Below are 23,541 nucleotides of genomic sequence, written 5' to 3'. Positions count from 1 at the left end.
GGGTGTAGACGGCGCGCGAAACATCTCGGGGTAACGCCTCCAGTTCCGCTACCTGCGCCCCCCCCAAAAAGAAATGAGGGGGGGAGTGAGAAGGTTTTGGGGACCCCCCCACCCCCCCCCAAAATAACCCTCTCGCCCCCCAGGTTCTCACCAGTTGTTTGTGGAGCTCCTCCTTGCGCCGAGCTTCGGCGGCGGCCGAGCGGCTGCGCTCGTGCAGCGTCCGGATCTCCGAGAGGCGCCGCGACGACTCCAGCTGCGGTAGGAGCCAAAAAAGGGGGTTCGGGGGGGGACCCCAAAATTATTGGGGGGGTTTAGGGGGGGGTTCAGACCCAATTTCACCCCCCCCAAGACAAGGAAGGTACAAGGAAGGGGAGACAAGAGTCACTGGGAAGCCACAAGGAGCACAGAACTTGTAAGGGAGGGATGGGGGGGACCCCAAGATTTAAAGGGAGCCCAAAATGTACAATGGAGGGAGTGGGGGGCCCCAATTTACCAAGGAAAGGGGGGACCCCAACATTTACAATGGAGGGAATGGGGGACCCCAATTTATCAAGGGAAAGGGGGACCCCAACATTTACAATGGAGGGAATGGGGGACCCCAATTTATCAAGGGAAAGGGGGACCCCAACATTTACAATGGAGGGAATGGGGGACCCCAATTTATCAAGGAAGGAAAGGGGGACCCCAAAAACCCACTGGAAAGGGGACCCCCCAGGGACCCCAAAACTTACAATGGAGGGACTGGGGAACCCCAAAACTCTCAGTTATGGGGCCTCCAAATCCCACAGTGCCCCCCAAAATCTACCACGGAGTAACATGCGATCCCCAAAACCCACCAGGAAGAGCCCCCAAAACCTACTAAGGAGTGACATAGGGACCCCCGAACCTCCCCAAAGTGGGGGTGCCCCCCCCCCGTTTTACCTGAGCCGAGTCCCGTAGGGCACGCAGGTGCCGGTATTCGGCGAGGAGGGGGCCCCCGGTGCCGCTCCCACTGCCCCGCCAGGCTGACGATGCGCCGGCTGCTGCTCTCCACCACCAGCTGCAAAACGGGGGGGTATGTGCACCCCCAAAAATGTCCCGCCCCCCCCCCCCCAACCCGCCCCATCGCCGCTTCGCTTCCCTCCACCACCCACGCGGTTGTGCAGCCCAAATTGTGCCTCTAAACCCCCACCCCGCAGCAGTGTGACCCCAAAACAGCTCCCCCCTCAATTCACACCCCCCCCCCCAAATTCACAATGGGGGGTACCCCCAAAATCCTCACCTGCAGCTTGGCCATGTTGCTCTGAGCGTCGGGGAGCAGCTCGACCGCCCGCGCCTTCAACCGCAGGGCGTCCTCCCGCCCCCCCAGCGCCAGCCGGCCCTGCCGCACCTCCACCTCCGCCTCCAAAAAGGGGGGGACACGGTCAGGACACCCCCAAAAAACACCCCGCGCTCCCCCCCCTCGGAGCTCCCCGCCCGGGCACCCACCTGGGTGAGGCTGAGCTGGGCGTCCCGCGCCTCCCCGACGGCAGCCCTGGATTTGGGCTTCCACCAGCGCCAGCGGGTCTGCTCCAGGGCGGCCGCCTCGCTGGCCTGGCGGGCGCCCGCGTCCTGCGGGGAAACCCCTTCTTAATGTGGCCATCAGTAGGGTTCAGAGTGAACGCCCAGCCAACAGAACCATTGGTGAGATCCAGAATGCATGTGTGGCCATCAGTAGGGTTCAGAGTGAACGCCCAGCCAACAGAACCATTGGTGAGGTCCAGAATGCACGTGCGGCCATCAGTAGGGTTCAGAGTGAACGCCCACCCAACAGAACCATAGGTGAGGTCCAGGAATGCACGTGCGGCCATCAGTAGGGTTCAGAGTGAACACCCGCCCAAAAGAACCATTGGTGAGGTCCAGAATGCACTTGTGGCCATCAGTAGGGTTCAGAGTGAACGCCCCACCCAAAGAGAACCATTGGTGAGTCCTGCAGGGGGAAACCCCTCCTAAACGTGGCCATCAGTAGGGTTCAGAGTGAACGCCCACCCAACAGAACCATAGTTGAGGTCCAGAATGCACGTGTGGCCATCAGTAGGGTTCAGAGTGAATGACTCACCTCTTCGGGGTTCTTTTGGGGGTGCAGGGTCTCAGCAGCCACCTGGATCTGCTGCAGCACGATTTGGGGGTCCCTGGGGGGGCCCAGAGCAGGTCAGGCACTGGGGGGGAAACCACACCCCCAACAAGCCCCCCCAAAAAAGCCCCACCCCCCACCAAATCAGCTCCCAGCCTCCCAAACACCCCCCAGCCCCCCAAAAAAACCCCCAGCCCCCCAAAACCAACCCCCACCAAACACCCCCCAGCCCCCCCAAAACCAGCCCCCCCCACACCCCCCAGCCCCCCAAACCAACCCCCACCCCCCCCCCCAAAAACGACCGCCCCCCCCCCACCTGCTGGTGGGTCAGGTGCTGGGTGCGGGTGAAGCGGGAGCCCTTGGGCAGGGCCCCCCCCGCGCCCCCCCCAGCCCCCCCAAAAGCTTCTTGGAGCCAAGTGGGGGTCCAGGAGTCCTGGGGGGGGACCCGGGGGGGTCCCCGTGGGGGGGGGCAAACCCCCCGCAGGGGCTCCAGGGCCCGGAGCCGAGCGCGGAGTCGCTTGCGCCCCACGTATTCCTGGGGGGGGGGACACACACAAAAGAAGGGGGAGGTCAGACCCCAGAAGGGTCCCCCCCATATTCCTATGGGGGGGTCAGACCCATAGCAACCCCCCCCCAAACAGCCCCATAAATGCCCCCCCATATTTTGGAGGGGGGGGGGTCAGACCCATAGCAACCCCAGTAACAGCCCCATAAATGCCCCCCCATATTTTGAGGGGGGGGTCCAGACCTATAGCAACCCCCCCCCCCAAACAACCCCATAAATGCCCCCCCATATTTTGGAGGAGGGGGGGTCAGACCCATAGCAACCCCCCCCAAACAGCCCCATAAATGCCCCCCCCGTATTTTGGGGGGGGGGGGAGGGGGTCAGACCCATAGCAACCCCCTGAAATAACCCCATAAATGCCCCCCCCATATTTTGGAGGGGGGGGGGTCAGACCCACAGCAAACCCCCAAAACAGCCCCCTAAATGCCCCCCCATATTTTTGGGGGGTCAGACCCATAGCAACCCCCCCAAACAGCCCCAGCAATGTCCCCCCCCATATTTGGGGGGGGGGGGGGGGGTCAGACCCATAGCAACCCCCCCAACCAGCCCCAGCAATGTCCCCCCATATTTTGGAGGGGGGGGGGGGGTCAGACCCATCCCAAAACAGCCCCACCAATGTCCCCCCATATTTTGTGAGGTGGGGGGGGTCAGACCCACAGGGCCCCCCCAAACACCCCCCCCCCACCCCCCCCCTAGGACTCACAGCAAGGGGGTCAGACCCCCAAGTCATCCACCCCCCCAAACTCCTAAAGGTAAGAAAGGTGTGATCCCCAACCTCCCCCCCCGAATTCTAGGGACCCCTAGCACCCCCCCCCAATAATTTGGGGAGGGGGGGGGGTCATACCTGGGGGGGGCAGGCGGGAGGCCAAGCCGGGCCCCCCCCACTCAGCCTCCCAGTCGTGGCGGGCGCTGAGCTGGGCCGTGTGCGTCTCCAGCAGCGCCGGGGGGGGCCCTGCCGAACAGGGGGGGGGCTTGCGCCGACACGGGGGGGGCAGCCCCCCCCAAAATACTCCTGCAGCTCTGCGGGGACACGGGGCGGGTGAGAAAACACCCCCCTAAAACACCCCCCCCCCCCCCCCCAGACCCCCCCCCCTAATAATGTTCCCCCATTTCTTACCGGGGGGTCCCCCACTTTGGGGCAGAACCAGGGGGCAGGTTGCAAAGGGCTGGAGGTGCGCAGTGCCCTGGAAAGGGTTAATTAATCAATTAATTGCCTCCACACCCCCAAATTAAACTGGGGGGGGGGGGGGGGTGTTAGCCCCCTCTGCCCCCCCAAATCACCTGCAGCCGCTGCAGCCGGGGGGGTGCGACAAACGGGGGGCACCCAAGGGGTCCCCAATTGCTCCCTTGATGCGGGCGCCAATGGCTCGGAGGCAGAGCCCCCCGATTTCCCTGGGGGACAAAATAGCATCAGTTCCCCCCCCCCAAAACAAAACAGGGACCCCCCCCCAACCCCGCAGGGGACCCCCCCAACCCCAGGGGACCCCCCCAAACCCCAGGGGACCCCCCCAAAATCCAACCGGGGGGTTCAGCTCCTCTCTCGCTCTCGTCTCTCGGCAGCTTCTCCACCAGGAAGAGCAGCAGGCGGCGTGTGTCGTGCTCGGAGCTGTACAGGAAGGTCTGGTACCCCACGTCACCCCCAAATCCCAGCTCCTGGGGGGGGCAAAGGGGGGCTGGGGGTCACCCACAAAATCTTGGGGCCCCCCCATTTCAATATTGAAGGGTTTGGGGGAGCGGGTAGCAATGTTTCGAACCCAATTATGTGTGTTAATGCACTGGGGAAGTGGGTGGGTTGCGGGGAGCGGAATCCCCCTGATGATTAAGTTTTGGGGACCCCCCCCAAAACCTAAGACCCCCCCCAAAGCTCCTGAGACCCCCCCAGAGCACCCCCAGTGACACCCCAGCCCCCCCCTTAGACTCCATGTGCCCCCCCATGACCCTTCACCTTCATGATCCCCCCTCCCTCTTTCTGACACCCCCCCCACCCTACACCCCAATTTCAACCCCCCCCCCTTTAACCCCCCATAACATTGGGGGGGGCTCCCACTCCTTCCTCTGTCCCCTCAGCACCCAGAGCCCCCCTAAACTCCTGACCCCTCCAAACCCCCTTTTGGGGGGCGTTAACCCCCCAATAACATTACATAATAATATTTTGGGGTGTGCCCCCCCCCAGAAAAGACCCGGAGTCAGAGAGGATGGCTACACCCCAATTTTACCCCCCCCCTTTAACCCCCCATAACATTGGGGGGGCTCCCACTCCTTCCTCTGTCCCTCAGCACCCAGAGCCCCCCTAAACTCCTGACCCCCCCAAACCCCCTTTTGGGGGCGTTAACCCCCCAATACCATTACATAATATTATTCTGGGGTGTGCCCCCCCCCAAAAAAGACCTGGAGTCAAAGGATGGCTGCACCCCAATTTTACACACACCCCCCCCTTAAACCCCCCATAGCACTGGGGGGGCTCCCACTCCTTCCTCAGTCCTTCAGCACCCAGAGCCCCCCTAAACTCCTGACCCCCCCAAACCCCCTTTTGGGGGTGTTAACCCCCCAATACCATTACATAATATTATTTTGGGGTGTGCCCCATAGATTTTTGGGGGGGGGGGGTACCTGGCAGGCGGCGGCCAAGTCGGAGGCAATCGGAAGCGTGCGGAGATGCTGGGGGGCAGCAGGGGGCTGAGGGGCCCCCCCCAGCGCGGGGCGCACGGCGCGCAGGCAGCGCACGGCCGCGTCCACCACCAGCTCGGGGCTCAGCTCCCGCACGCTCTGCACCTGGGGGGGGCACCGGCCTGGGGGGGGCGGGGGGCACATACACACAGAATTATGAGGGACCCCCCCCTCTGCACACCTCCCCCCCCCCCCCCTCCACAACCCCATCTGCACCCCCCCTATGTATCCCCCCCCCCCACCCCGTACCCCCCCTGTAATCCCCCTCCACCCCCCATGTGTCCCCCCCCATCCCCCCTGCACCCCCCCCGTATCCCCCCCCCCCTGCACCTCCCCCTGCACTCCCCCCCCCCACTCCCCCTGCACCCTCCCTGTATCCCCCCCACCTCCCCCGTATACCCCCCCCACCCCTCCTGCACCCCCCCTGTATCCCCTCCCTCCCCTCCCGCACCCCCCCCCGAGCACCCCCCCACAACCCCTCTGCAACTCCCTCTACATCCCCCCCCGCACCCCCCTGTATCCCCCCCCCCCACCCTGCACCCCCCTTGTATCCCCCAAACCTCCTGAGGGTCGTATCCCCCCCCCACTCCAGAGCACCCTCAGATCCCTGGGTCCCCCCCACCCCAGACCCCCCCCCCCCAAATTTCAGGGTTCCCCCCACCCCGAGAGCCCCGCCCAATATCCTAGAGTCCCCCCCCCTTCCACCCCATCACCCCCCCAAATCCCCAGGGTCCTCCCCCAATCCACCCACCCCCCCCCCCAAATTTAAGGTCCCCCCCACCCCAAATTTAAGGTCTCCCCCACCCCAAATTTAAGGTGTCCCCCCCCACTCACGTCCCCGCCCTGCGCAGGGAGTGGATCAGGATTCTATCCACCTCCTCCATCTTTGGGGGGGTCGGGGGGGCCCCAAAATTCAGCGCGCGGGGGGTGGGGGGGGGGCGGGAAATATTGGGGGTGGGGGGGGGAGAACCCCGAGTTCTCCCGCGAGCCCCGCCGCGGGTCACGTGAGGCGGGGCGCGCCGCGGAAGTGAGGCTCCTCGCCCCGCCCCGCCCCGCCCCCCGCGCGGGGCACGCTGGGAGTTGTAGTCCGCGCGGGGCACGGCGGGAGCTGGAGAGGGCGGGAAACTGAGGGGGCGCGAGGCGGCGAAGGGAAAATGGCGGGAAAGGGAGAGCGGGGGGGGGGGAAATGGGGCTTGTGAGGGGGGAAATGGGGTCTAGGGGGGGAAATGGTGCTTGTGGCGGGGGGGAAAGGGAGAGAAAAAGGGGTCTGGGGGGGAAATGGGGCTTGTAGGGGGGGGGAAAAGGGTGAGAAAAAGGGGTCTGGGGGAGAAAAAGGGGTCTGGGGGGAAAAATGGGGTCTGAGGGGGAAATGGGGCTTGTGAGGGGGGGAAATGGGGTCTGAGGGGGAAATGGGGCTTGTGAGGGGGGAAATGGGGTCTGAGGGGGGGGAAGTGGGGTCTAGGGGGGAAATGGGGCTTGTGAGGGGGGAAATGGGGAGGAAAATGGGGCCTGAGGGGAAATGGGGCTTGTGAGGGGGGAAAAATGGGGAAATGGTGCTTGTGAGGGGGGAAATGGGGGAGAAAATGGGGCTTGAGGGGGGAAATGGTGCTTGTTGGAGGGGGAAATGGGGAAATGGTGCTTGTGAGGGGGAAAATGGGGAGAAAATGGGGTCTGAGGGGGGGAAATGGGGTCTGAGGGGGAAATGGGGCTTGTGAGGGGTAGTAAAGGGGGAAATGGTGCTTGTGGGGGGGAAATGGGCAGAAAGGGGTAATGGGGTCTGAAGGGGAAATAGGGCCTGAGGGGGAAATGGTGCTTGTTGGGAGAAATGGGGGAGGAAATGGGGTCTGAGGGGGGAAATGGGGGAGAAAAAGGGTCTGAGGAGGGAAATGGGGCCTGAGGGGGAAATGGGGCTTGTGAAGGGGGAAAATGGGGGAGAAAAAGGGGGTCTGAGGGGGGAAATGGGGCCTGAGGGGAAATGGGGCTTGTGGGGGGGGGAAATGGTGCTTGTGAGGGGGAAAATGGGGAGAAAATGGGGTCTGAGGGGGAAATGGGGCTTGTGAGGGGTAGTAAAGGGGGAAATGGTGCTTGTGAGAGGGGGAAATGGTGTTTGTGGGGAGGAAATGGGGTAGAAAATGGAGTCTGAAGGGGAAATGGGGTCTGGGGGGGAAATGGTGCTTGTGGGGGAGAAATGGGGGAGGAAATGGGGTCTGAAGGGGAAATGGGGTCTGGGTGGGAAATGGGAGAGGAAATGGGGTCTGAGAGGGGGGAAATGGGGTCTGAGAGGGAAATGGGGTCTGGGGGGGAAATGGTGCTTGTGGGGGGGAAAATGGGGTGGAAACTGGGGTCTGAGGGGGGGAAATGGGGTCTGAGGGGGAAATGGTGCTTGTGGGGGTGAGGGGGGGTAAACGGGGCCTTTTTGGGGTCACCGAGGCAGGAAACAGCGTCTGTGGGGCAGCTGGGGTGAGGAACGGTGGCCTCCTGTCCCTATATCTGTCCCCACATCTGTCCCCACGTCCGTCCGTGTGTCCCGGCACGTGGGCAGCGCCCCCCCCCACCCCCCCAGCCCTCGTTTAAGCGTTAATCTCCTGCCAGTAACCGAGCGAGGGGGGGGGACACACACACAGGACAAGCCTGGGAGCTACCCCGGCACCCATGGACCCCCCGAAACCACCCCTAAACCCCCCAAAATACCCCCCTAACCCCCCCCCAAATACCCCCCTAGATACCCCACACCCTCCCAAAATACTCCCTGTATCTCCCCTAAAATGCTCCCAAACACCAACACGCCCCCCAAATCCCCTTGAGAGCCCTCTCATACCACCCCCCGCCTCCCAAAATACCCCCAATCCTACCAGACACCCCTAAAATACCCCTCCCTGCCCCCCCCAACTCTTACAGGTGCCCCCAGACACCCCTCAGCATGTCGGAGTCAGAGGAGAACGGGGAGGGTGAGTTTGGGGGCTCAGGGTCTTGGGGGGGGTTCAATGGGGGGTCTGGGGGGGGGTGTGGGGTTCAAGGGGGGGTCCCCAATGACATGTGGGTGTCCCCAAATGTACGGGGGGTTCCCTGGTCTGTGGGTGTTCAGGGGTTGGTGGTTTTGGGGTGGGGGGAGGTCAAGGGGGTTTAGAGGGGTCTGGGAGATGTAGGGGGGTGTCTCCTGGTTGGGGGGGGTCTAAGAGGGTTTGGGGGGGATCCATGAGATTTGGGGGGATCCTCACTATGTGCCCCCCCCCACAGGACCCCCCAAGGAGCCGCCGTCGTTCGCCGAAGCCACCGGCCAAGCCCCGGGGTGGCCAATAGGTGAAGGCAATGGGGGTCCGGTGGGAGCGGGACCCCCCCCGGTCAGCGGCACCGCCGCCCCCCCACCCCAAACACAAGGGCCAGGGCTCCGGCGGGTGGGGTGCACCGCTCCCCCCGCGCCCTCTTCTGCCTGCGCCTCAACAACCCCATCCGCCGCGCCGCCATCAGCATCGTCGAGTGGAAGTGAGGCCTTGGCTTTGGGTTGGGGGGGGGGACACACAAGTTTTGGGGGGGGGTCATGGCGGGGGGGGGCAGCGGGATGGGATCGGCCATGACACCATGGGAATGGGGGGAGGTGTGTTGTGGTTTGGGGCGCTGCAGAGGGGGGGTGGGGGGCAAGTTTGGGGGGGCTGCCCCCCCCCTCAAATTGCTGTCCCCCCCCCTCAAATTGCTGCCCCCTCGCCTCGTAACCCCAGGCCCTTCGACATCCTCATCCTCGCCACCATCTTCGCCAACTGCGTGGCCCTGGGGGTTTATATCCCCTTCCCCGAGGACGATTCCAACGCCGCCAACCACAACCTGGTGAGCACCCCCAAACCCCCCCCCCAAATAACGGGGGGCACCCCTTCCCCCCCCCATTGTCCCCAGCTGGTCCCAGTCAGGCGCTGGTTTAGCTCGTTAAGTGATAACGAAGCCGCTTTGGGGGGTGGAGGGAAGTGGGAATAGGGGGGGGTTCACCCTGGAGTCCCCCACTTAATGAGAGTGATGGGGGGTCTGTAGGGGGATGGGGGGGTCCCCGGACGCCTGGGTCCCCCGAAGCGCGTGTCACACGTGTGCCATCGCCTTAAGCCGCTTTACCCGGCGCCGGAGTCGGTGCTAATCCCGGTTTAACCGGCCCGGACGCCTGGGTCCTCGGAGAAGGGGATGCTGGGAAGGGTGGGGGGACACTCTGAGGGGGGGTCCCCTAAATGCCACTGTCCCTTGTGCCCCAGGAGGAGGGGACCCTGGGAAATGAGGGTGACACTTCTTTGGGGGGGTCCCAAATGCCACTGTCCCTTGTCCCCAGGAGGAGGGGACCCTGGGAAATTGAGGGGACACTTTGGGGGTCCCAAATGCCACTGTCCCTTGTACCCCAGGATATGGGATCTTGGGGGGGGGGGGGGGGGGGGGTCCCCCAAATGTCCCTTGTCCCCCAGGAGGAGGGGACACTGGGAAATGGGTGGGACACTTTGGAGGTCCCCAAATGCCACTGTCCTTTGTCCCCGAGGAGATGGGATCTTGGGGTGGGGGGGATCCCCCAAATGTCCCTTGTCCCCCAGGAGGAGGGGACACTGGGAAATGGGTGGGACACTTTGGGGGGGTCTCCCAAATGCCACTGTCCCTTGTCCCCCAGGAGGAGGGGACACTGGGAAATGGGGGGGTCACTTTGGGGGTCCCCCAAATGCCCTTGTGTCCCCAGGAGAAGGAGACACTGCAAAGGGTGTGAAGTGGACACGAGGGTGGCTGGTGGCCCCAGGCACCCTTGTCCCCTGGGAAAAGGGGGTGCTGGGCCACCCCACCGAGCCTCTAGGGGGTGGTTATGGGGGTGAGGTGTCCCCCAATCCCCGTGTCCCCCCATTGTCCCCCCCAGGAGCAAGTGGAGTACGTGTTCCTCATCATCTTCACGGTGGAGACCTTCCTGAAGATCATCGCCTACGGGCTGGTCCTGCACCCCAGCGCCTACATCCGCAACGGCTGGAACCTGCTGGACTTCGTCATCGTCGTCGTGGGGTGAGCAAACCGTCCCCCAAGGGACAGAGACGTGTCATAGGGGGGTCCCAACGTGTCCCCAAACTGTCCCCCAGGCTCTTCAGCGTCATCCTGGAGCAGGTGTCCCACAAACCCGGCGAGGCCCATCACATGAGCGGCAAACCGGGCGCTTCGACGTCAAAGCCCTGCGCGCCTTCCGCGTCCTCCGGCCCCTCCGCCTGGTCTCCGGCGTCCCCAGTAAGACCAGTTTGGGTGTGGGGAGCACACCCAGCACCTTTAGTTTTGGGGGAGTGTCCCCCATGATCTTTCTACCCCCCCTTTTTTCCCCCCCCCGCCCCCTCTAGGTCTTCACATCGTGCTCAACTCCATCATGAAGGCGATGGTGCCGTCTGCTGCACATCGCGCTGCTCGTGCTCTTCGTCATCATCATCTACGCCATCATCGGCCTCGAGCTCTTCATCGGCCGCATGCACAAGACCTGCTTCTTCGTCGGATCCGGTAAGGGGGGGTCACCGCGCTGTCACCCCCCCCCGGGACCCCCACGGCACCCAGGACCCCCATGGCAACCAGGACCCTCCCAGGAGCTCGGTTCCTAAATGAATGAGAACTGGGAGACCCCTTTGTGCTCTGAGATCCCCCCAGTGACACACCAGTGGGATACTGGGACCCCCCAGTGTCCCTGAGCCCCCCCCACAGCGTCCCTGAGCCCCCCTGCAGTGTCCCTGAGCCCCCCCCCAGCACCCCAGGAACCCCCCAGTGACACCCCAGTGGGGGTAATTGTCCCCCCAAAAACCCCTTGGACAACCCCAGGGCCCCTAATCTCCCCCCAGTGACACACCAGTGGGATACTGGGACCCCCCCACCCCCCTGAGCCCCCCCACAGCATCCTGAGCCCCCCCAGCACCCAGGACCCCCCCCCAGTGACACCCCAATTGTCCCCTCCCAAAATGCCCTCGGACACCCCCAGAGCCCCTAATCTCCCCCCAGTGACACACCAGTGGGATACTGGGACCCCCCAATGCCCTAAGACCCCCCCAAAGCTCCTGAGACCCCCCAGAGCACCCCCAGTGACACCCCAGCAAAGTCACTTGCCCCCCCCTTAGACTCCATGTGCCCCCCCCATGACTCTTCACCTTCATGACCCCCCCTCCCTCTTTCTGACACCCCCCCCACCCTACACCCCAATTTTAGCCCCCCCCCCTTTAACCCCCCATAACATTGGGGGGGCTCCCACTCCTTCCTCTGTCCCTCAGCACCCAGAGCCCCCCTAAGCTCCTGACCCCCCCAAACACCCTTTTGGGGGTGTTAACCCCCCAATACCATTACATAATATTATTTTGGGGTATGCCCCCCCCCCCAAAAAATAGACCTGGAGTCAGAGGACAACTACACCCCAATTTTACCCCCCCCGTTAAACTCCCCATAGCCCTGGGGGGGCTCCCACTCCTTCCTCTGTCCCTCAGCACCCAGAGTCCCCCTAAACTCCATTGTAGAGCTCCTGACTCCCCCAAACACCCTTTTGGGGGTGTTAACCCCCCAGTATCATTACCTAATATTATTTTGGGGTGTCCCCCCCACCAAAAACGACCTGGGGTCAGAGGATGACTGCACCCCAATCTTACCCCCCCCCTTAAACCCGTCATAGCACTGGGGGGGCTCCCACTCCTTCCTCTGTCCCTCAGCACCCAGAGTCCCCCTAAACTCCATTGTAGAGCTCCTGACTCCCCCAAACACCCTTTTGGGAGTGTTAACCCCCCAATACCATTACATAATATTATTTTGGGGTGTCCCCCCCCCAAAACAAGACCTGGAGTCGGAGGATGACCCGTCCCCGTGCGCGTTTTCGGGGCACGGCCGCGCCTGCCTGCAGAACAACACCGAGTGCCGCGGCCGCTGGGAGGGACCCAACGGCGGCATCACCAACTTCGACAACTTCTTCTTCGCCATGCTCACCGTCTTCCAGTGCATCACCATGGAGGGCTGGACCGACGTCCTCTACTGGGTGAGCACCCCAAAAATCCCTCCCCCCCCCTCCAGGGGCACCCCGAAAACCCTTACGCTCCCCCTGCACCCCCAAAGTCTTCCCTCTGCTCTCTGAACCAAGAGATCCTCCCCAGACCTCTCCAGGGACACTGAGGGGTGCCCGCATCACCCCATACACCGCTCAAGGGGACAATTGGGGTCCCCCAAACCCACCGGGAGCACCCCAAAAATTATTGACCCCCCCCAGCACCCCCAAAGTCCTTCGCACCCTTCCTGAGCCCCTTAAATAGTCCTGGGGGGATTAACCCAAATAAGCAGTACCACATAACCCCACAGACCACTCAGGGGAAATTTGGGGGTCCCCTGACCCTCCTGTCCCTGGGAGCACCCCAAAAATCCCTACACCCCCTCAGGAGCACCTCAAAAATCATTGACCCCCCCCCCCAGCACCCCCAGAGTCCTTCCCACCCTTCTTGAACCCCTTAAATAGTCCTGAGGGGATTGACCCCAACGAGCAGCACCACATAACCCCACAGACCACTCAGAGGAAATTTGGGGGTCCCCTGACCCCTCCCCACCCCAAAAATCCCTACACCCCCTCAGGAGCACCCCAAAAATCCTCACAACCCCCCCAGCACCCCCAAAGTAGTTCCTACCCTCACTAAACCACCTGAATCCTCCCCAAAGATGGTGTTGCCCCCACCAACCAGCACCCACATCACCCCATGGACCCCTCAGGGATGGATTTGGGGTCCCCTCTACTCCCAACTCCCTCTTTTAACCCATTCACCCCCAAATTTGTGTGTCCCCCCCTTTTCCAGATGCAGGACGCCATGGGCCACGAGTTACCCTGGATTTACTTCGTCAGCCTCGTCATCTTCGGCTCCTTCTTCGTCCTCAATTTGGTGCTGGGGGTGCTGAGCGGGTGAGCCCATGGCGAGCGTGTCATTAACATGTTATTAGCGTGTTTTTGGGGGGGGTCACACACATGTCCCCCCCCCCAGGGAGTTCTCCAAGGAGCGTGAAAAGGCCAAAGCCCGCGGAGACTTCCAGAAGCTGCGGGAGAAGCAGCAGCTGGAGGAAGATCTGCGGGGCTACATGGACTGGATCACCCAAGCCGAGGACCTGGAGGGCGACGAGGACGAGCACGAGAAGCACCGTAAGTATTGGGGGGGGACCCTCGTGACCCCCCCAAAATCCTCAGCACCCCAAAACCTTTCCGTGTCCCCCCCCCGCCCAGGGCTGACGGCCGAGGAGCTGATGGGGAAGCGCAAACCGCGGCTCAAGTGGTTGCGCCACACCAGTCACTCCACTGACACCCACGGTAACCACTGTCCCCCCGCCTTGGGGGGTCCCCACGATGTTGGGGTGCCCCCCCCCCAACTCCCTGCTGTCCCCTGTGCTGACCTTTGACCTGTCCTTGTCCCCCCCACCCCGCCCCCCCCAGCCAGTCTACCGGGCAGTGAGACAACGTCGGTGAACACGGAGACGGCGGGTGAGGAGGAGGCACAACCGGGCGCCTGTGACCGCTGCCTGTGAGTGACGAAACGGGGGGGGCCTGGACCCCCCCATATCCCCTGGGCCCCCCAGTACCCCCTAGGACCCCCCCATTTTCCCTGGGATTCCACCATAGCCCTTGATAACCCCTGGGACACCCTGTATCTCCTGGGAACCCCCATAACCCCCCATAGCCCCTGGGACCCCCTCCAGACCCCAAACCTGACCCTGGGACCCCCTACCAGCCCCCCAAGGTCCTTCTCAGCCCCCCTATGACCCCTTAAAACCTCCCATAGCCCCTGTGACCCCCCACCAGCCCTCCAAGATCCTTCTCAGCCCCCCCATGACCCCCTAAACCCTCCCATAGCCCCTGGGACCCCCACCAGACCCCAAACCTGACCCTGGGACCCCCCACCAGCCCCCCAAGATCCTTCTCAGCCCTCCCATGACCCCCTAAAACCCCCCCATAGCCCCTGGGATCCCCTTCAGACCCCAAACCTGACCCTGGGACCCCCCACCAGCCCCCCAAGATCCTTCTCAGCCCTCCCATGACCCCCTAAAACCCCCCCATAGCCCCTGGGATCCCCTTCAGACCCCAAACCTGACCCTGGGACCCCCCACCAGCCCCCCAAGATCCTTCTCAGCCCTCCCATGACCCCCTAAAACCCCCCTATAGCCCCTGGGACCCCCTCCAGACCCCAAACCTGACCCTGGGACCCCCCCCCCACCCCCAATTCCCTGTTTCCCCCCCCAGACCCAAAAACTGCCCCCACAGCACCTCAAGACCACCTGGGACCCCCCCATGGACCCCCAAACTGACCCCAGCACCCCTATAACACCCCCCCATGGCCACAGGGCCCCCTCTCATCATCTCCCATGTGACCCTTCCCCTAAATTGGGGGGTAACTCTTGTGCTTTTCCCTCCCCAGGGGCAAAATCACAAAGACCAAATTCTGGTGAGTGAAAGGGAAAGTGATGGGGGGGGGTGGAAAAACGGGGCGGGGGGTGTGTGTGTAAAAAAGGGGGGAGGACATGGAAAAAGTGGGGGGCACACAGCAGGGCCCCCCAAATCCTCCCCCCCCACTTCATGGGAGGTCTCTAACCCAAACACCTCAAACCATCCAACTCCCACTGTCCCCTCCAACACTTCCCCCCACCCCGTACCCCCAAATTTTGCCCCCCCACCCCCCCAAATTCCCCCCCCCAAGGCGCCGCCTTCGCCGCCTGAACCGCCTGTGGCGGCGCCGGTGCCGCGCAGCCGTCAAATCCATTTTCTTCTACTGGACCGTCTTACTTTTGGTGTTCCTCAACACCCTCACCATCGCCTCGGAGCACCACGGCCAACCCCCCTGGCTCACCCAAACCCAAGGTACCACCCCCCCACTTTAAATCCCACCCCCCCCGAATTTCGGCGGGGTGTTCAAACAGCGTTTTCCCCCCCAAAAGCGTACGCCAACAAGGCGCTGCTGTCGCTGTTCGCTGCCGAGATGCTGCTGAAACTCTACGCCCTGGGCGCCGGGTGTTACTTCGCCAGCTTCTTCAACCGCTTCGACTGTTTCGTGGTGTGCGGGGGGGTGTTGGAGACGGCGCTGGTGGAGCGGGGGGCCATGGAGCCCCTGGGCATCTCCGTGCTGCGCTGCGTCCGCCTGCTGCGCGTCTTCAAAGTCACCCGGTGAGGGGACAGCGAGGGGACAGTGGGACTTCGGGGGGCGTCACCTCCCCCCTCACATCTCCCCATTAGGCTCCGTTGACCCCATTCGTTGACCCCATTGGGCTCCATTGACCCCACTCAATGACCCCACTCAATGACCCCACTCAATGACCCCACTCAATGACCCCACTCAATGACCCCACTCATTGACCCTATTCATTGACCCATTCAGCTCCATTGACCCCATTCATTGACTCCATTGAGCTTCATTGACCCCATTCATTGACCCCATTCATTGACCCCGTTCAGCGCCAATGACCCCACTCAATGACCCCATTTATTGACCCCATTTATTGACCCCATTCATTGACCCCATTCATTGACCCCATTCATTGACCCCATTCATTGACCCCATTCAGCTCCATTGACCCCACTCATTGACCCCACTCATTGACCCCACTCATTGACCCCACTCATTAACCCCATTCAGCTCCATTGACCCCACTCATTGACCCCATTCATTGACCCCATTCAGCTCCATTGAGCTTCAATGACCCCACTCAATGACCCCACTCAATGACCCCACTCAATGACCCCACTCATTGACCCCATTCATTGACCCCATTCAGCTCCATTGACCCCATTCATTGACCCCATTCATTGACCCCACTCATTGATCCCACTCATTGATCCCACTCATTGATCCCACTCATTGACCCCACTCATTGACCCCATTCATTGACCCCACTCATTGACCCCATTCAGCTCCATTGACCCCACTCATTGACCCCACTCATTAACCCCATTCAGCTCCATTGACCCCATTCATTGACCCCATTCATTGACCCCATTCATTGACCCCATTCATTGACCCCATTCAATGACCCCATTGAGCTCCATTGACCCCACTCAATGACCCCACTCATTGGCCCCACTCATTGACCCCATTCATTGACCCCATTCAGCTCCATTGACCCCGTTCATTGGTCCCATTTGTTGACCCCATTCATTAGTCCCTTTCGTTGACCCCATTCATTGACCCCACTCATTGACCCCATTCAGCTCCATTGACCCCACTCATTGACCCCACTCATTGACCCCATTCATTGCCCCATTGATCTCCATTGACCCCATTCATTGACCCCACTCATTGACCCCACTCATTGACCCCATTCATTGACCCCATTGAGCTCCATTGACCCCACTCAATGACCCCACTCATTGACCCCACTCAATGAGCCATTCATTGACCCCATTGAGCTCCATTGACCCCATTCATTGACCCCATTTGTTGACCCCATTCATTGGTTCCATTTGTTGACCCCATTCATTGGTCCCATTTGTTGACCCCATTCATTGGTCCCTTTCGTTGACCCCATTCATTGACCCCATTCATTGCCCCATTGATCTCCATTGACCCCACTCAATGACCCCATTCATTGACCCCATTGAGCTCCATTGACCCCACTCAATGACCCCACTCATTGACCCCACTCAATGAGCCATTCATTGACCCCATTGAGCTCCATTGACCCCATTCATTGACCCCATTTGTTGACCCCATTCATTGGTTCCATTTGTTGACCCCATTCATTGGTCCCATTTGTTGACCCCATTCATTGGTCCCTTTCGTTGACCCCATTCATTGACCCCATTCATTGCCCCATTGATCTCCATTGACCCCACTCAATGACCCCATTCATTGACCCATTCAGCTCCATTGACCCCATTCATTGACCCCATTGAGCTCCATTGACCCCACTCAATGACCCCACTCATTGACCCCACTCATTGACCCCATTCACTGACCCCATTCAGCACCATTGACCCCATTCACTGACCCCATTCACTGACCACATTCATTGACCCCACTCATTGACCCCACTCATTGAACCCATTCAGCTCCATTGACCCCACTCAATGACCCCACTCATTGACCCCACTCAATGACCCCATTGAGCTCCATTGACCCCACCCAATGACCCCATTCATTGACCCATCCATCACCCCTGCGGCCGTGGGGCACCTTTTCCCACTTCTCCCAGTAACACCAGTATGTTGCAGGCACTGGGCGTCGCTGAGCAACCTGGTGGGCTCACTGCTGAACTCCATGAAGTCCATTGCCTCCCTCCTCCTCCTCCTCTTCCTCTTCATCATCATCTTCGCCCTCCTGGGGATGCAGCTTTTCGGGGGACGCTTCAGTTTCGACGAGACCCAGACCAAGCGAAGCACCTTCGATACCTTCCCTCAGGCCCTGCTCACGGTCTTCCAGGTGAACCCCCAGATCTGGGGGACACCCCGAAACCTGGAGGGGCATCCTCATACCTGGGGGGACCCTAAAGCCCAGAGAGGGACCCTAAAATCCAAGGGGGGACCCTAAAATCCAAGGGGGGACCCTGACTCCTGTGGGGGACCCTGGAATTTGTGGGGGACTCTGAAACCTGTGAGAGACCCTGAAATCTTGGGGGGGACACCCCAAGGCCCAGAGAGGGACCCCAAAACCCATGGGGGACCCCAAAACCCATGAGCCCCCCCATAAACAGGTCCCCTCACCATCCTGTAGCCCCTCCAGGGTGACGCTGCACCCTGAGAAGGGCTGGGAGGCTGCAGCAGCGTACTGGGAGCACTGGGGGGCTGTACTGGGAGTGTGGGAGGGCTCTTGGGGTTTTGGGGTGACCCTGGTGTTTTGGGGTGTCCCCCCCACCCCAGATCCTGACGGGGGAGGACTGGAACGCAGTGATGTACGACGGGATCATGGCGTACGGCGGCCCCGTCTTCCCCGGGATGCTCGTCTGCATCTACTTCGTCATCCTCTTCATCTGCGGGAACTGTGCGTGGGTGTACTGGGAGCACTGGGAGGGACTGGGATGGGGAACTGGGGGGCACTGGGAGCACTGGGAGGGACTGGGATGGGGAACTGGGGGTCACTGGGACTGGGGAACTGGGGGGCACTGGGACTGGGGAACTGGGAGGGACTGGGACTGGGGGAGACTGGGACTGGGGAACTGGGGGGACTGGGGGGCACTGGGACTGGGGAACTGGGGGGCACTGGGACTGGGGAACTGGGAGGGACTGGGACTGGGGGAAACTGGGACTGGGGAACTGGGGGGACTGGGGGGGACTGGGGAACTGGGGAGACTGGGACTGGGAGCACTGGGAGAGATTGGGACTGGGGAACTGGGGGGCACTGGGACTGGGGAACTGGGAGGGACTGGGACTGGGGGAGACTGGGACTGGGGAACTGGGGGGACTGGGGGGCACTGGGACTGGGGAACTGGGGGGGACTGGGGAACTGGGGGGACTGGGACTGGGAGCACTGGGAGGGATTGGGACTGGGGAACTGAGGGGCACTGGGACTGGGAAACTGGGGGGCACTGGGACTGGGAAGGCACTGGGACAGGGGAACTGGGGGGACTGGGGAACTGGGGGCCACTAGGGTTGGGAATAGAAGTAGAGAGTGGGACAGGGGGAATGGGACCAGGAGTGAAGCCAACAAGAGGGGAACTGGGAGGGCACTGGGAGGGACTGGGAACGGGGAACCGGGTAACTGGGAGGGACTGGGAAGGCAGCGCTAGGTAACTGGGAAGCAGATGTGGGAGATACTGGGACTGGGAGTGAAAGTGGGATGGGGGGGACAGGAGCGAACCCAGCAGGAGGGGAACTGGGAGCATACTGGGAGCATGCTGGGAGGATACTGGGAGCATACTGGGAGCATACTGGGAGCACTGGTTAACCCTCTCCTCCCCAGACATCCTCCTCAACGTCTTCTTGGCCATCGCCGTCGACAACTTGGCCGATGGTGACAACATCAACTCGGGGGCCGAGAAGAAGTGAGCCCGGACGCCTGGGTCCCCTTTTTTATGGGAGTGGGGGGAGCACTTGAATGCCTGGGTCCCTTTTAAGGGGTGGGGGGGGCTCTCAGACGCCTGGGTCCTTTGCCTGAACCCCCTCTTTTTTCACCCCAAAACCAGGGACAAAGCTGGAGAGGTGGAAGCCAGCGCAGGGAGCCAGGACGTGAGTGTGAAGGTGAGTGGGACGTGGGGGGACACCCCAAATTGTGACACCCCCCAATGTGTGTGACCCCCACCCCCCAAAATGAGACCCTCCCAAGTGTGACACCTCCAAAGTGACACCCCCAAAGTGTGACGCTCACCTCAGAGTGTCCCTCCCAAAGTGTGACCCCCCCGAAGTGTGTGACCCCCCAAAAAGTGTGTGACCCCCTAAAAGTGTGTGACCCCCCCAAAAGGTGACACCTTCCCCCAAATTGTGACCCCCCCCCACCAAGTGTGCCACTCGCCTCAGTGTCCCCCCTCAGGGTGACACCCCCAAAGTGTCCCCTAATGTGTGACATCCCCCCCAACATGTGTCCCCCCAAAAGTGTGTGACCCCCCCCCCCCCCAAATTCCCCCCCAGGTGGAGGGGGAGCAGCCGGAGGAGGAGGAAGAGGAGGAGGAAGAGGAGGAGGAAGGTCAGTGTCACCACTCTGTCACCCACCCGGACGCCTGGGTCCGTGTCGGGGGGTGACACCGCCCGGACGCCTGGGTCCCTTGCAGGTGACGAGGAGGCGGGGGGAGAGCGGGACAGTCTGGGGGGGCCCCGGCTGGACCCCCCCGAGGAGCCCCCCAAGAGCAAAGTGGTGCCGATCCCCGAGGGCAGCGCCTTCTTCCTGCTGGGCAGCACCAACCCGTCAGCACTGGGAGCACTGGGAGCTACTGGGAGGGGTGGCGGGGGCACTGGGAGCACTGGGAGCTACTGGGAGGGGTGGCGGGGGCACTGGGAGATACTGGGAGGGGTGGGGGGGCACTGGGAGCTACTGGGAGGGGTGGCGGGGGCACTGGGAGCTACTGGGAGGGGTGGCAGGGGCACTGGGAGCACTGGGAGCTACTGGGAGGGGTGGTGGGAGCACTGGGAGCTACTGGGAGGGGTAGCGGGGGCACTGAGGGGACTGGGAGGGATGGCAGGGGCACTGGGAGCACTGGGAGCTACTGGGAGGGGTGGTGGGAGCACTGGGAGCCCTGGGAGATACTGGGAGGGGTGGTGGAGGCACTGGGGGGACTGGGAGGACTGGGGACACTGGGGGAACTGGGAGCACTGGGACTGGGGACACTAAGAACATGGGGGGACTGGGGACAGGGGCGCACCCAGTGAACTGGGAGTAACTGGGATTAACTGGGAGCACTGGAGACACAAACTGGAAGCACTGGGGGAACTGGGAGCACTGGGGACACAAACTGGGAGCACTGGGGACACTGGGGGACTGGGAGCACTGGGGTGGGAGGCACTGGGGGAACTGGGAGCACTGGGACTGGAGACACTAAGAACATGGGGGGACTGGGGACAGGGGCACACCCAGTGAACTGGGAGTAACTGGGATTAACTGGGAGTAACTGGGATTAACTGGGAGCACTGGTGCAGGCTGCGGGTGCGCTGCCACGCCCTGATCCACCACCACGTCTTCACCAACCTCATCCTCGTCTTCATCATCCTCAGCAGCGTCTCGCTGGCCGCCGAGGACCCCGTCCGCACCCACTCCCCCCGCAACCACGTGGGCACTGGGCAAACTGGGACAAACTGGGAGCAACTGGGGCAATGGGGGAGATGGGTTCATTCATCCCATGTGGGACACAGGAGCCCAGTTGGGGGGAGTTTGAAATGGGGGGTACTGGGAGGAACTGGGGTGTGTAGAGGATCTGGGGGTGCTGGACAACCATGGGGGGGATACTGGGCAAACTGGGACAAACTGGGAGCAACTGGGGCAATGGGGGAGACGGGTTTATTCATCCCATGTGGGGCACAGGAGCCCAGTTGGGGGGGGGGGTGTTGAAATGGGGGGTACTGGGAGGAACTGGGGGAAACTGGGAGGAACTGGGGTGTGTAGGGGGTCTGGGGGTGCTGGACAACCATGGGGGGGATACTGGGCAAACTGGGACAAACTGGGAGCAACTGGGGCAATGGGGGAGATGGGTTCATTCATCCCATGTGGGACATGGGAGCCCAGTGGGGAGGGGGGGGATTGAAATGGGGGGCACTGGGAGGAACTGGGGGAAACTGGGAGGAACTGGGGTGTGTAGGGGGTCTGGGGGTGCTGGACAATCATGGGGGGGATACTGGGCAAACTGGGACAAACTGGGAGAATGGTGGGGGGGGGGGAACATTAATTCATCCCATGTGGGACACAGGAGCCACTTGTCCAGTGCTGGGGATGGGGTTGAACTGGGGGGCACTGGGAAGAACTGGGGGGTACTGGGAGGAACTAGGGGGGTCAAGGGACACAAGGAGGGTTTGGGGGGGTGGGGGGTGTCAGGGTCACCCCATTTTCTGCCCCCCCTCAGATTTTGGGCTACTTCGATTACGCCTTCACCTCCATCTTCACTGTTGAGATCCTGCTCAAGGTACTGGGGAGGGGGCGATTTTGGGGGGTCCCCAGGGGTTTGGGGGGGTCCCCAGGGGTTTGGGGGTGTCCTGGGGAGTGGGGGGGTCCCCCCAATGTTGGGGTTCACGGTGTCGCCCCCCCCAGATGACGGCGTTTGGCGCCTTCCTGCACAAAGGCTCCTTCTGCCGCAACTGGTTCAACCTCCTGGACCTGCTGGTGGTCGGCGTGTCCCTCATCTCCTTCGGCATCCAGTGAGCGCCGCTGGGAGCCACTGGGAGGGACTGGGAGGCACTGGGAGGGCTGCTGGGGGCACTGGGAGGGACTGGGAGGCACTGGGAGGGCTGCTGGGGGCACTGGGAGGGACTGGGAGGGGCACTGGGGGCGCTGCTGGAGGGACTGGGAGGCACTGGGAGGGCTACTGGGCGTACTGGGAGGCACTGGGAGGGCTGCTGGGGGCACTGGGAGGGACTGGGAGGCACTGGGGGGGGCTGCTGGAGGGACTGGGGGGCACTGGGAGGAACTGGGAAGGACTGGGAGGCACTGGGGGGGCTGCTGGGGGCACTGGGAGGGACTGGGAAGGACTGGGGGGCACTGGGAGGGCTGCTAGGAGGCACTGGGAGGGACTGGGAAGGACTAGGGGGGCTGCTGGAGGCACTGGGAGGGCTGCTGGGAGGCACTGGACTATACTGGGATGAACTGGGAGGGACTGGGAGGGTGGGATCTGCCGCTCAAATTGAGGGGGAGAGGAAGTGATGCTGTTGTATGAGACCAGTAAGGGACTGGGGTGAACTGGGAGCACTGGGAGAGGCACTGGAGTATATTGGAAGGTACTGGGATTCACTGGAGTATACTGGGATGAACTGGGATGGAGGGATCCACCTTTATTTTACATATAAACTCCAATGGGAGAGGGGGGCGTCACCTTCCTGTGAGACCAGTAAGGAACTGGGGTGAACTGGGAGCACCGGTACGAGGACTGGGAGGGACTGGGAGTGTTACTGGGAGGCACTGGGAGCAACTGGTGTCCCCCCGGCAGCTCCAGCGCCATCTCGGTGGTGAAGATCCTGCGGGTCCTGCGCGTCCTGCGGCCCCTGCGAGCCATCAACCGCGCCAAGGGCCTCAAGGTGCCCACTGGGAGCACTGGGAGGGACTGGGAGCACTGGGAGGGGACGGGGGGCACTGGGAGGGGCACTGGGAGGGAACAGGGGGGCACTGGGAGGGCCTGGGAGCACTTGGAGGGGACAGGGGGGCACTGGGAGGGAACCGGGAGCACTGGGAGGGACTGGGAGCACTTGGAGGGGACAGAGGGGCACTGGGAGGGACTGGGAGGGAACAGGGGGGCACTGGGAGCACTGGGAGGGAACTGGGAGCACTGGGAGGGGATGGGGGGGCACTGGGAGGGACTGGGAGCACTGGGAGGGGACGGGGGGGCACTGAGAGCACTGGGAGGGTGTCTGGTTTTCTGTCCCAAGCAAGGGGTGTCCCCCTGTCCGTCTGTCCCCATGTCCCACGGTTGTCTCTGTCCCTGTGTCCCCATGTCCATCCATCCCCGTGTCCCCATGTCCGTCCATCCATCCCCATGTCCCCACGTCCATCCATCCCCGTGTCCCCATGTCCGTCCATCTGTCCCCGTGTTCCCATGTCCATCTGTCCCCGTGTCCCCATGTCCATTTGTCCCTGTGTCCTCGATGTCTGTCTGTCCCAAACAACCATGTCCCCAGCTA

The 23,541-nt window shown here is 62.3% G+C and overlaps 2 protein-coding genes across 2 annotated transcripts in view; one reads left to right on the top strand and one right to left on the bottom strand.

Moving 5' to 3' along the window:
- Nucleotides 1-4: 4 nt before the first annotated feature.
- CCDC22 (CCC complex scaffolding subunit CCDC22) lies at nt 5-5,468 on the bottom strand (the record flags this gene model as incomplete). Its single annotated transcript, XM_080364407.1, is given in 22 exon segments — nt 5-52; nt 152-253; nt 922-975; nt 977-1,039; nt 1,262-1,381; nt 1,468-1,503; nt 1,505-1,540; nt 1,543-1,590; nt 2,078-2,150; nt 2,410-2,627; nt 3,502-3,510; nt 3,512-3,625; nt 3,628-3,677; nt 3,775-3,841; nt 3,939-3,959; nt 3,961-4,005; nt 4,007-4,033; nt 4,036-4,049; nt 4,178-4,310; nt 5,268-5,296; nt 5,299-5,347; nt 5,349-5,468. Coding segments are annotated over 22 exon segments (1,476 nt in total), but the record flags the coding sequence as incomplete, so codon positions are not given.
- A 2,776-nt stretch (nt 5,469-8,244) lies between these two features.
- The window catches only part of LOC308052314 (voltage-dependent L-type calcium channel subunit alpha-1D-like), a gene marked incomplete at both ends in the record, with an annotated part of 36,611 nt that continues 21,314 nt past the window's right edge, over nt 8,245-23,541 (top strand). The window contains 27 exon segments of the mRNA XM_080364406.1: nt 8,245-8,272; nt 8,562-8,645; nt 8,648-8,807; nt 9,041-9,146; nt 10,195-10,334; nt 10,409-10,479; nt 10,482-10,550; nt 10,658-10,701; nt 10,703-10,811; nt 12,119-12,315; nt 13,118-13,221; nt 13,301-13,455; nt 13,537-13,620; nt 13,744-13,831; nt 14,723-14,749; nt 15,002-15,162; nt 15,240-15,465; nt 17,509-17,716; nt 18,154-18,274; nt 19,193-19,274; nt 19,416-19,470; nt 19,858-19,918; nt 19,998-20,130; nt 20,860-20,989; nt 21,777-21,836; nt 21,962-22,068; nt 22,854-22,941. Of these exon segments, the coding sequence (XP_080220532.1) occupies nt 8,245-8,272; nt 8,562-8,645; nt 8,648-8,807; nt 9,041-9,146; nt 10,195-10,334; nt 10,409-10,479; nt 10,482-10,550; nt 10,658-10,701; nt 10,703-10,811; nt 12,119-12,315; nt 13,118-13,221; nt 13,301-13,455; nt 13,537-13,620; nt 13,744-13,831; nt 14,723-14,749; nt 15,002-15,162; nt 15,240-15,465; nt 17,509-17,716; nt 18,154-18,274; nt 19,193-19,274; nt 19,416-19,470; nt 19,858-19,918; nt 19,998-20,130; nt 20,860-20,989; nt 21,777-21,836; nt 21,962-22,068; nt 22,854-22,941 (2,898 nt within the window).

The sequence above is a fragment of the Nesoenas mayeri genome (assembly GCF_963082525.1).
Source record: "Nesoenas mayeri genome assembly, contig: SCAFFOLD_159, whole genome shotgun sequence".
NCBI lineage: Eukaryota > Metazoa > Chordata > Aves > Columbiformes > Columbidae > Nesoenas > Nesoenas mayeri.
This window is presented reverse-complemented; position numbering and strand designations above follow the sequence as displayed.